Source organism: Priapulus caudatus, unplaced genomic scaffold (genome assembly GCF_000485595.1).
Source record: "Priapulus caudatus unplaced genomic scaffold, Priapulus_caudatus-5.0.1 Scaffold75, whole genome shotgun sequence".
NCBI lineage: Eukaryota > Metazoa > Priapulida > Priapulimorpha > Priapulimorphida > Priapulidae > Priapulus > Priapulus caudatus.
Genome location: NW_014577136.1, coordinates 28,826 through 42,238, shown reverse-complemented (window position 1 = coordinate 42,238; position 13,413 = coordinate 28,826). Strand labels below are relative to the sequence as shown.

Sequence of the window (13,413 nt, the reverse complement as noted above, 5' to 3'; positions counted from 1 at the left end):
CGCGTTCGCCCCCTTCACTCCAGCAAGTATCCTACTTAGTGTAGCGTGTGGAACTGTTGACCCGGTACCAGTCTAGCTACTCGATGGCATGTAAATAGACGAGTATACTACCGTCTTACTCCTTATCAATTACTATATTGAAGAAAAAGAGTACCCATCTATGTTCTTGTCAGTGTGCTCCAGACTCAACCAGTCTATCATTTATTTATGATAGGTGTCTCTCGAGTCGCTACTCAGTTCGCGTAGGCAACGGGTAAACAACATACCAGAGTCAAAGAAAGCATTACATTTGTTGATAACATAAACGAGTAATGCAGGAAACATTTAGAGATGGAGACGTAGGTCCAGCAGGTCCGGGTGGCCCAGGTATCAATATTAAACGTGTAGTCCTACATATGTGCGTATTATTAGTATAACTATATATAATATAAGATTCAAATGCAGAATGTGCGTGATTCTGCTCGCTGCAGTCAAAATTTTGGGTAAAATTCCCCTTGCCTTGGGTAAAATTTTGAGTCGGGATATGGTTAATTTATATAAGGACGCACGTCGGAACGTTGCTCAGAGTAGCGTTTAAACGCCCATATCGTTACTCTTGTTAATGTGGGGGTATACTCTTAAAAATGAACAGAGGTCTTCTTGAGTGTTGTCGGGCCATTTCGGTTCAAGGATAGAGAACATGGGTCCCAATAAAACCAATGTCATTTACATCAATATAAACATAATATTATATCAATATAATAGGTTAGGGTTATGGTTAGGGTTAGGGTTAGTTATTCGACTGCCCATTTCCATGCGAGGATTTACACTTACTCATTTTAATATTTTTATGGACAGTATCACAAAACGCTAATGTTTTCACGTAAACATTCGAAATATTACTACAACTGTTTATCGTTCTAGATACGCATGATTTACTGATGGATAAAATCATAAAATTGAAACGCGTTTTCCTTCGATTGGCGTCGCAGCACTGTCGCTACTCGATAGACTGGTACGCGTTCGCCCCCTTCACTCCAGCAAGTATCCTACTTAGTGTAGCGTGTGGAACTGTTGACCCGGTACCAGTCTAGCTACTCGATGGCATGTAAATAGACGAGTATACTACCGTCTTACTCCTTATCAATTACTATATTGAAGAAAAAGAGTACCCATCTATGTTCTTGTCAGTGTGCTCCAGACTCAACCAGTCTATCATTTATTTATGATAGGTGTCTCTCGAGTCGCTACTCAGTTCGCGTAGGCAACGGGTAAACAACATACCAGAGTCAAAGAAAGCATTACATTTGTTGATAACATAAACGAGTAATGCAGGAAACATTTAGAGATGGAGACGTAGGTCCAGCAGGTCCGGGTGGCCCAGGTATCAATATTAAACGTGTAGTCCTACATATGTGCGTATTATTAGTATAACTATATATAATATAAGATTCAAATGCAGAATGTGCGTGATTCTGCTCGCTGCAGTCAAAATTTTGGGTAAAATTCCCCTTGCCTTGGGTAAAATTTTGAGTCGGGATATGGTTAATTTATATAAGGACGCACGTCGGAACGTTGCTCAGAGTAGCGTTTAAACGCCCATATCGTTACTCTTGTTAATGTGGGGGTACACTCTTAAAAATGAACAGAGGTCTTCTTGAGTGTTGTCGGGCCATTTCGGTTCAAGGATAGAGAACATGGGTCCCAATAAAACCAATGTCATTTACATCAATATAAACATAATATTATATCAATATAATAGGTTAGGGTTATGGTTAGGGTTAGGGTTAGAATTAGGGTTAGGGTTATAGGCACATTGGTGTTATTGGGACCCATGTTCTCTATCCTTGGGCCATAATTTCTAGCGCGATACACCCCACTCACGCTGATACTGATAGGGTCTATGACTATGTCCCCCAGGGTACTGCCGGAACGTACCCTAGGTACGGTCCGGTATACCGGAACGTACCCTGGTAACTATCTGATAGGGTTAGGGAGTAGTCGTAGGCGACTCCCTAGATTCGTTAGTGGAGTAGGCGAGGTACGGTCCGGCATATTAGATAGTACCAGAGTATACGTTCCGGTATACCGGACCGTACTCGGGGTACGTTCCGGCAGTACCCAGGGAGACATAGACCCTGGCAGCCCCACTCACCGTGTCAGTGATACCAATTAATTATATTACCATGTATTATTGTATGCTATACAGACTGCAAAATTTATATCCTACATCAAACTATAGCCAGGCCTGGCCCGGGCCAGACGTGTGCTACATCGCAGCGTACAGACTCAAAATACTCAACCGGGCTAGGTTAGCACGTTATAGCGTATAGCTAACCCCTTTGCGAAGGTAGGGGGGGGGCAAGGCCACGCCCATGGTGTGTTCTAGGAAGGTGACCGCCAGTGACCATGTAATGTATCTACATTTCTCTGGGGGTGTGAGCAATTTTGTGTGAAAGAGATGGCCGGGTGCTTCGTGTCAGGGCTGGCCGTCCAGATGTCACATATATGTGTGTCTACTATAATTTAACACAACTTTTACACACCTTATGGAAGTGATTAGACAGTTTTAATGGTGTCAGTACACATTTACCAAGCTATCTCCTTCCAATGCAGTGGTTTATTGCATATATTATTGCTCATATTACTGCTGTTTTACAGAGGTGCAATTACTAGCTCTTCAGGCGAAAATTTGGGCGGCATTTCATGTGTTTGACCATGACGAAAATGATACTGTTGATATCAGGTAATGAAGTTCAGTATGATTTATATTATAACTATTTACTTCGTCATTGATTATACTTATCCCTAATCTACATATAAAGTCTACAATGACATTTGTGTGTTCAGTTTTACTGGAATATAACATCTGCACTGGAAATAAGTGAACCCAGCCGGTCCTGATTTCTAAAATTTAGTTTTCTACTATATAGCCAATTGTTGAATTCATGAATTGGGCAGTACTACTCAAAAGTTACCATTCCCTGACTGTACATGCCATGGCATCCACGTGTAGCGTGCAGTTTGTGATTTTGACGAATATGGTAAACATTTGGGAAAATTGTTTTTAATCATATAAATATGATTACACAAGCAGGCTTCTAATTGTTTTTTGTTATGGTTTATTTTTTAAGAGAAATTGGTACAATAATGAGGTCTCTCAACTGTTGCCCCAGGGAGGGTGACTTACAGGATATGCTATTTGAGGTAATTTGTAGGCCATATCTCACATACATGTGCACTTCTAGGAATGAGTAGACCACAGCAAGGTCAACCTCTGCTTTAAAATGGCTATGATATATATAAATAAATATATATATATATGTGTTGCCATTGTTAACGCAAATGGTAAAAATATTTTCTACGTAGCTTGACTTTAGTAGCAACATGTAAATGTTAGATGGTTTCAGATTGAAGATGAAGAATCTACAGGATATGTGAGATACGATCGATTCCTACCTGTTATGACTCGTATTCTTCAAGAGGACAAGTGAGAAACTATCCTGTATATGCCACATCTATCATTATCTTGTTGGTTGGCAGATGTAGCAATTAATTCTAGCACACAGAATTTACGACAGCTTTGGAAAACTAACAAGGGACATAAAATTGCACCTGGCAAGCAAGATCTTCAAAGATCAGTTTCACTCAGAAATTTTCACTTTGTCTTTGAATTTTCAGTTTAAGTTTCACTCAGCAATTCAATTGCACAATAGGATATTCATTGGAGTTTACAAGAGACAATAATTTATATATTGAGTTTTGTGTAACCTGAGGCAGTTTAAGTAAATGTTTTCTATCTACAATTATGTTATGGTTACAACTGCATGATTAGAAGTCTCACGTATTAACGATTCCTTATTGTTAAGGTTTAAGCCAGCTCCTGAAGAAGTACTGTTGAAGGCATTCCAAGTTCTGGATATGGACAACAAGGGATATTTATCTTCTGAAGAATTTATGCAATTTATCAGAGTTGAGGGTAGGTGTTTGCTATGGGGTGGTAACACGTGCTGACGTGTGCACACATAAATTGATAGATCTAAAAACATAACTTAGCAAATCCTTCAAATTTTTCTGCTTGTGTGTAATATAAGATTAAAAAGCAATGTTCTCCTTGCCTTCTTTCAAAAGGGGAGCCCTTCTCACAGGAAGAAATGGAAGAGACTTTGTCAGCTATGGCCGATGCTGAAACTGGAAACATTGACTACAAGCGGTTTGCATCAATGATAGCTGTCGAGTCTGCTTACTAGATATGTTGGAAATGACTCAGAAACACTCGAGCAGCAACTTCTATTCAGTCATGAGCACATTATCAGTACGTTGCTATGTGTGTACACAGTAATGACACATGCATGATTATAAAGATGTATAATGAGCGAGGTGATGGTCTTGGCTTTGTAGAGTAAAAGCATCCGGAATAGGAAGAAACTGTTATTTTGGGATTAGGCTATGCAGTAATTCATTATTAATCATGCTATCTTGCCAACATCTTGTACAGAAATAAGTTATCTGCAGTTGCATTTTGTAACAGAAATAGTCATATACATTGCTAGTCATTTTTAATACCACCAATGTGTACATGCATATACGTACATTACTTTGTATAACATTCAATACAGTTGTAACTGTAACAGATTTACTTCATACTTGCTTTACAGTTGTTGCACCATTAACCAAGCTATGTTTCATTATCAGAGTACAAAAGAAGAAATACTACAACAATAGGCGTAGTTTGGGTGGAGATGTTCAAACCATAGACACACACATCCCACTTATAGCCATGAAAAGTTCACCTATTCAACTAAACTCATTCGAAATTTCATCGATACAGTATCCTAGCTGCAATAATTTTTTTAATTTTTTACATTTATATTATATTTCATTGGTTACTACAGTATACGTAGGTTGTGCATACAGGGTATGCATATATGGGCATGCAATGCACTTGCCACGAACACACACAGTAGCAGCAAAAAATGGCACGTATTCGTATAATCTTTCATCTTCATCTACCTTTAGCGATGGCATTCTAAGACCAGCGCTTTATACAGATATTACACACAGCAGGACAATACAGTTTGTCAATTTCATGCCACATACTCAGGACGTAGCTAACTCGTTTTTCCCAGGGGGAAGGGGGAACAAAGCCATATATATGTGCGCTTTGTGTGCTTGGCAGCTGACTGTAGCCATCAGCACATCAGCACATCAATGTGTATAATGGCATCTACATTGGAATGGCGGTTGTGGAATGTTCCTCCTCACTAGCTATGGCCCTGCACACCCATTCGCCCAAAAACATCAAACAGCCTGCTGTTAAAAGTAGAATAAACATCCGTTTTTGGATATTTATAAAAGAGAACTTTATAAAACACAGACTCTTCAGTGGCGACTAGTAGCACGTTATCACACATACAGAATTACTGCACATTCTACACGAGCTAAGAGTAGTGAACACGTCACGACTCTTACTCTAGGTGTAGTGCTGTAGCAGCACAGATCATTATCCAGCCATTTTGAGAAAGGAATGTCATTTGAGATGAGCACTTTTCTCTCCAATAACTTACTGTTGAAGAAACGCACTGCTAATAGTTATAACCTCTGGTTAAACTTACACGAGCGTATCAATAACAACAGGTAAAAAGCTATGTACGTTTGTACTACATAGGTAAATAACACATAGGTAATTAAGTGACTACATGTTACCGCATGTATCAGTATATATTTAGCTGCTACTGAAAGTAAAATGGATACATAAAATACATCAACCAAAGTCCCCATCAAACAACCACAGAAAAGCATCGCCTAATTAAACCTAAATTAAAATCTTTGGCAGTTACGTTTTCCGATGATGACAGATAATTTCCATGTATTATCTATGTGACAAAATATAAGCTGCAATAAACTGACCCTGCATAACTTATATGTATCTATGATTATGAGATGAATGATAATTAAGTCTTTGTATGGCACTTGGTTTACTACAAAAATATGTTACTTGATTACGTGTAAACTGTAAAGAAAAATAAATGTGAATGAATTGCACACTCTTGTGCATAAGTTATCATATTTTCTACTTTAGTATTCTTCATACTTGCCTAAAAAATGTGCCTTCTTATAGCTGTATCATGAAAACGTATGAAACAGGGCACATTTATGTAATACCTAATGCTATCGCGTTTTACAATAGCGGTCTGGGAGGAAATTTCATCACTAAAATTACCGTTTATCAGAAATAACAGTAAATCAATAACGATATTATAAACTTAAATATTCTTACCTTTATGAATGATGTGTATACCTACACAGTACAGTGTGGGTTATCACCACTAAAGTCTATCTATCCACTTATCTCGCTATCTATATATATCTATCCATCCATCCATCCATTTTAGGGTTCTCCCCAGACCTGTTGGATGTGAAATGCCTTCAAAGGTGAAGCTAATATCCATCATCATATAAATTCTCCTAGTATCCTCCAGACTATATACATGTATGTATATCAGGAGTAGATAATAGGGAAGGAGTGTGACTTCAATAAACAAGGGAAAATTCGTCATTTACTAGCCTTAGAATACCTATGATTTACTACGCGTAACTCAACCAACTTGAGCTCAAATCGTACATAGTACATTTGCCTAGCATCGTGCGAAATCGTTTACTCGTATACACCAGCAATCCGGAGATACAGACTAAACCGTACGACACGATTATCCATTCTTTGGCCATCAATCCAAACGTATTCCCCGCCGAACTCGAAACAAAAGGCAGCTACTAACGCACTCTTGCTCACTCGGCGAGGTGGTATGGCTCGCTGGGAGATTGGACATCGACGCAACACTCGGCGAGATAACCTTTGACCCGGCATACAGCTACATACCGGCATACCGGCATACAGCTGGTATGCCCCGCACGCACGCACGCCTACCGCAATCAGCAGCAGCTCCAGCTCCAATCTCCCAGCGAGCCACACCGCCTTGCCGAGTGAGCAAGAGTGCGTTAGTAGCTGCCTTTTGTTTCAAGTTCGGCGGGGAATACGTTCGGATTGATGGCCAAAGAATGGATAATCGTGTCGTACGTACGTTTTAGTCTGTATCTCCAGATTGCTGGTGTATACGAGGAAACGATTTCGCACGATGCTATATAGGCGAATGTACTGTGTACGATTTGAGCTCAAGTTGGTTGAGTTACGCGTAGTAAATCGTAAGTATTCTAAGGCTAGTAAATGACGAATTTCCCTTGTTTATTGAAGTCACACTCCTTTCCTATTATCTACTCCTGATGTATATATGTCTATAGACTATTCGAGTATACCCGTGTGTTGGACCACTTATGACACGTGTAATTATAACTCCGATCGATATGACCACTTCTTGGGTCCTCCCCTGTCCATAAACAACGTGGCTTCTGAAATTACTGGGGAAATTTGCTGATACAGATAGATATATAGATAAATAGAAAAGTGTTTCTCAAATAACGCATCACATAGTGACAGTATTTGTGAACATGTAGTCAGCCAAGGTCAGTCAATAAGGCAATTTTTTTATTTATCCAATCTGGCATCCTTGGGTGTTAATTCCTTCTCTTTTTATTCTTCTAATTTCTTCACGAGTCACTTTTACAGATTATTCTCCCTTACACCATTGGCAAAATACTATCTTTCAGACATAAACATAAAAAACAACACCTGCACTTCTTGTTTAAACACCATAAATCGCTCTTGTGTGGTTTCTGATAAGGGAACTTATCCAGTCAGGGTCGTTCAAGGTTCAATGAGCATATAAACAGATACAAGCAAGAGATTCTTGATACACTCTTGATATAAGACTTAGCCCGGTCCATGAGCCGATACCTCATCACACAAATCATTTGGGAGGAATGGACATGCACGCAGAGACGGAAATAGGTAAGTGTATATATGTACATACACTCACATATATATATATATATATATATATAAAGAAAGTCAAGGTATAGAATAAGGGTGTTTAAAGTTTAATTGGCGAGCTTTCGAGATTACATCGCTCATCAGGTCAACGGGCCAGACATTGAATAGAATCAAATAATCAAAACAAATACAATGCCGTTAAAGGATATCAAAAATGAAATGATCAACAGAACAATTCCGCGTAGCGCGTTGGCCATGAATACGCGACGACAAAGAGAACACGGCACGCACGCAACGCACGCACAGCACGCACCATCCGACCCACCACTACACACACACGAGAACACACAGAACCAACGAAGCAAACGGAGCTCAAAATCACACGTAGTTTAAAGTTTACGTTCATGCCCGGTTCCCTTGGTTTTAAACAACGCACCCTCAGAAATTAATTTCTAGCTCAGGTCATTCTGGCGCACGTGAGCTATTGTAAGTATGGTGTCGTTGGCCAGCCACACACACGCGACGTCATCATGTGGGTGATCCGGTCGGTTAATAACTTGGTCAGCAACCGGAAAACCATGGAAATGAGCCGCGAATAATCTTAGGTTGTTCCAACAAACCTATCCGCGGAAGGTGAGCGTTGTTTCGCCATGCAATATAGTAAATTTTGGCCAATAATTAAAGCGAGCAAGTTCCAATTGCGCTAACATGAGGGTTAGTAAGTCTCGACAACGCATGTAAATGAATCCCGTATATACAATTCTGCCTGAGTTACTGCGAGGCCGCGGTGAGGCGCACCAGACCTTATTCATGAATAAAAGTTGCAAGTACTCGCAACGTTTCCGACAACCTACGACCTCGTGGAGCCCAACGCCGTGTTGTGTGTGTGTCTCTGTCTGTGTGTGTTTTTTGTGCGTGTATATATACTATGTCGTCCGCTGGCTATTCATGGGCAACGCGCGAAATTGTGTGAATCAATTCCATTTTTGACGCATTGTTTGTTTTGATTATTTTTGATTCTATTCAATGTCTGCTGACCTGAATAGTAAGGTGTAATCCTCGAAAGCCTCCGTCATTAATAACCTTTTAAATACCCTTATTGTCGCTATATCTCTTGACTTTGTTTTTATCTAGCATGGATGTTCGTGTGGGTGACCTTTTACTTGCTATAATATATAGTATACAAATAGGTATATATCATGATAAGGCTTTCACATCACATGTTCGATGATGGTGTGATCCACAACCCAGCAGAGAAAATGACCCATGCAGTCGATAGGTATGCCTAAAACCGTTTCAATGATTCAGAATGGTTACTATGCATATTATCCACAACTGCGAAGTGGTGGGTAAATATCAGTAGCTTAAATATAGTCCAGACATCGGATGGTGATTTAGGAAGCAAAGCTGATACACATTCTTAAATTAAACGTATAGCAAAAGTGTTTAACTTTGGACACTTATAACTTTTGTTCGAAAAGCAATGAACACTTGTCATTTTTACCACAATATTGCCCATACCATGGCAGTTTACTGAAAGTTTCAATTCTTGTACTAGAAAGAATTTTGAACTATATGAAAGAAATGATGTTAAATTTTGTGGCGGCAATTCAGTATTTGGGAAGAAACATGGTCAAACAATTCACATCTTTTTTTGGCGCTAAAATTGTTATGCAAATCATCACCCAATAGTCAAATTAAATGTGGTATGCATCCTTGTAACGAGATTTAAATTCCCTTTACTATGATACCACACACAATGGTTGAACAGAGGTTCTAATTCAAGACATTTCACCATTTTTCGCAGCAGCAAATGCAGTTCAAGGGTAGTCCACCTGAAAGTGATCAGGGAGGTCCCCTGACATGTCTTGATACCAAACCAACCGTTTTACAACATCCCCCTGTCTGTAAACGCTGTCTTGCCGCCCCTGGGATAGTAGATATGATTTCGTGAATGAAATCACAAACGCCCATAGCCATTTGTGCTGTGAAATATCGAAGCATCCATGCCCTACTATAGCATGCAGATCCATGTGTATCCAACCATCAGTTGTAACTGAAGCATATCACGGCGGCCTTGAATTAGTGATCGTGGGCAATATCGTCAGGTTTAATATGCACGTACTATATCCTCTATATATGTATAGACAAGGCCAAAGCGGCGTCGGGAAACCGGGCGCGACCCCACTTCGCCGCGGCCTTTTTTCCACGGCGCATAATTTTCCGTAACCAAAATCTTTCAATAATCTATAGCGCGTCTTTTTGGCCGTACTATTATATCGAGTGCAAAGAGTTAATAAAGACAGACTCTTTGTCCTTTGTATTAACTCCTGAAATATGTATATATTACGTGTTAATCCAAGCGCGCCAAAGATGCGTTGTTACCCACCGATTCCCGCGCGAAGAAGCGGCTTAAGCCGCGCACTTCCGCGGGACTGGCGCACGCGACCTGCGGGTGTCTGTACCACCATGTCAGCGATCTCGCGCCTGCACCGCTATAACGAAATTCAGCACAGCGCCCGATGGAGGGCGGGCGCGCGAATCGCGTATCAGCGGGAAGCGAAACATTGTGCAGCGACATGTTTTGGGTCAGAGCGTACATTCCCAGTCTTGACTACGGGGGGGCGCTTGAGGGGGCGGGAGGGGCAGCAGGGGCAAGTATACGTAGGATTTAGCTAACGTGGTAAACTACTGGCACGGCCACGCCCACGCCACCGTGCTCGCACGAGCGTGCCGGCGTCGGCCACGGGCACGCGGAGCGGGTCATAGAGGTTGATGTAAAGACATGCCATACGGTACCGCACCAAGAACTGCCCCGTAGCAACAAGAGGCGCCGCCAGGCGGCGGGAGTTTTGGAGATAGCATCTAGACCGCGCCGCCAGCCCACGTGGAGCGCCGTACGCATCTTCATTAAAACCTCTGTAGATAATATCGTCGACCGCATACATAGTACGGGGCCGCATGTCCGTCCCTCCCCTGCTAGGCCCCTAATAAGCGGAGACCAGGGTCCCAGATGAAGGTCAGGTGCAGCGGGCATGTACAGAGGGAGGCGGGGGTCCAGGGGGTCCAGCACCCCCCTGCTCATCGCAGAAAATGCAAGAAACGAGTCTAATTTTCAAAATTACAGCCAGACCCCCCCTTCGCGAGTGCTCGCCAACGTAACAGCTATGTCCTTACCGGTTAGTACTCCGCAGCCCCTGGGTGACCAAATTTGCGCTGTTACACGCCCGCTGCAGGTCACTCTGTAGGCTATAAACATTTTATGATTCTACAGAACTGCTGGCACACTTTTCCTTCTGTCTGACGCCGCCGTCTCACTCCTGATTCGCTAACGCAGGCGAGCAATGCCGCGCAGTTATATTGAGCGGAGCGAGTCTTTGCCCGTGGTCCGCAGCGGGCGTATTCATGCAGACGAAATTTAAAACAAGTCAATCTTTTGTGAGCTGCAGGTACCTCAAAGTACAAGAGTTGTAAAATGGCAAAGTCTTGAATGGGAAATTGGTATCTCAAGGAAGCTATTGTAGCGCAAAGATTATTCGACTGTTCAAGTGAAAAAGATAAATTTGGAGGTTCTTTGGTATGGCATTAGGTATTGAATATTTTACATTGTCTTTATGTGTGTATGAGGCCACATAATCTTTCAACATTCGATGCAACTGTTCTTTTTTCTCACAAATTACAGTGAAAAACACACGACTTTTTGTGCTAAAATCACAATGCTCAGAATGCAACGAAGAGCCCCAACGGCATTTGCCTTTGTAGATTTTTCAAATTTTCACGGGAGGGCATGCCGCCCAGACCGAGATCTCAACTCATGTGGTGGCTATCTGACTCGCCGGGCTCGCCTATCCACGTAATAAGCCTAGCTGGCCCAAGCATTTTATTGCGCGTTACCGCGTTAGACCGGCCTGTTGTTCATCATGTGCGGCAGTTTCTTAGAAACACAACGGCCTTGCCTCCTGGGCCTCTAGATGTCCTTAATCCTCATGTTGCCCTATATTCCCAGACGATCTCCGCTGATGGCTACGTCATCTCTCTGCTTTCTTCAGAGAGTCGCCTTATAGGGTGCGGACACGATGAAATCGATCAATGCAATGCAGCGAGCGATTCCCACCCAAGAGAGACTGTGCAATGAATCTTCGAGGCAAAGCAAAAACGTATGAGAATTCGAAAAGTACCCAATTGTACTAAAATGAAGCAATGCTCACCTGTTCGCAAAATAGTAAACGCTGATAACAAATCTGTAAATCATCCTGACATGAAAATACACATACACGATGCGTATCATTCTCAGTTTATTTAGCCGCTTAAATATATGAGTATATCACTAGGAGCTAGAGGGGCTTTGTCTGCTAAATCAGTTTTTCTCTATTTAATTTGTCAGCATAAATGTATACTTTCCATAAATCTAGAAGGGCATTGGCCAAACTACAGTTCGCCCCGTGTTCTCGCCGCAAGATGTTGTAAGGTAATTATATATCGAAGTTGGCTCGCCGTATTGGTCACATTAGGGGCCGAGTTATAGAGGCGGAACGGGAAATATGATCAAAGACCCAAGGATCAAGGATCTATAATCTAAATGCCCGCCAGTGACCTGGTTTTTGGTACGCGACACACAATTCTCCCAAGATGTGTAAGTAGTAGGGGAGACCCAAGTTTCGGTAGCCCTAGGTCAATTAGGGCCGAGTTCTCATAGAGCGAAGGGAATATTATGCAAGTTCAAGGTCCAAGGTCTATTTATTTGTCAAAATAAAGGATGTGCCGTTTCTTTGTACGTGAGCACACGCGGTCCTTCGCCAAGATTGCGTTGTAAGTATTATTTCCAAGATTACGGTCACGACCATAGGTCAATCACGGCCCGAGTTATAGAGTCAGGCAAGGGACAATATGAATCAAATGTCAAGGTGCAGGTCAAAGAAAAAGCCGGCAGTGACGGGCTGGTTTCTGAGGTTACGACGACGACACAATTCTCCACCCAGATGTGTACAGTATACTAAGTTTGGTAGCCCTAGGTCAATTAGGGCCCAGAGTTATACGCAGTGAAAGGAAATATGATGAAGGTCATAGGTAATAGGTCAAATAAAGGTGCTAGTGAACCTCGGTTTTGGTACGCGACACACCTTCTCCCCCAAGATGTGTAAGTATGACGCAAAGTTCTGTAGCGCTAGCTCAATTAGGGACGTTTCGAGTTATAGAGCAGAAAGGGAACATATGCATAAAGGTCAAAGGTGAAATCGGTCTAAATATAAAGGTCGTAGTGCAGCCTGGTTTGGTAGCGCGCTAGTCTATATTTAGGGGCCGTAGCGTTATAGAGCCGAAGGGAAAATATACATCAGGCAGGTTCAAGGTAAAGTCAATAAAAGGTCGCCCTGACCCTGGTTTTTTGGGTACGCTGCGCAAGCGCTTCTCTTACAACAGCCTTAAGTCATTGTAAGTGATAACTCAAGTTTGGTAGTCGCTAGCATAGGTCAATTAGGCGAGCCGAGTTATAGAAGCGGAAGGAAATAGAGTCTAGGTCAAGTTAAAGGTGCAAATAAAGTCGGCGA

General features: G+C 41.8%; 1 protein-coding gene across 2 annotated transcripts; it reads left to right on the top strand.

Annotated features, from left to right (window-relative positions):
- Positions 1 to 258: 258 nt before the first annotated feature.
- LOC106821501 (EF-hand calcium-binding domain-containing protein 2-like) lies at positions 259 to 6,048 on the top strand. 2 transcript variants are annotated; one of them, XM_014826346.1, is made up of 6 exons: positions 259 to 366; positions 2,641 to 2,725; positions 3,114 to 3,186; positions 3,390 to 3,469; positions 3,849 to 3,958; positions 4,111 to 6,048. In XM_014826346.1, exons 1-6 carry the CDS (start codon positions 312 to 314, stop codon positions 4,227 to 4,229), a joined length of 522 nt encoding a protein of 173 aa, XP_014681832.1. In that variant the 5' UTR covers positions 259 to 311; the 3' UTR covers positions 4,230 to 6,048. The 2 variants fall into 2 exon arrangements, with proteins under 2 accessions (XP_014681832.1, XP_014681831.1); XM_014826345.1 differs by lacking the exon at positions 259 to 366 and adding an exon at positions 1,256 to 1,363.
- Positions 6,049 to 13,413: the final 7,365 nt, after the last annotated feature.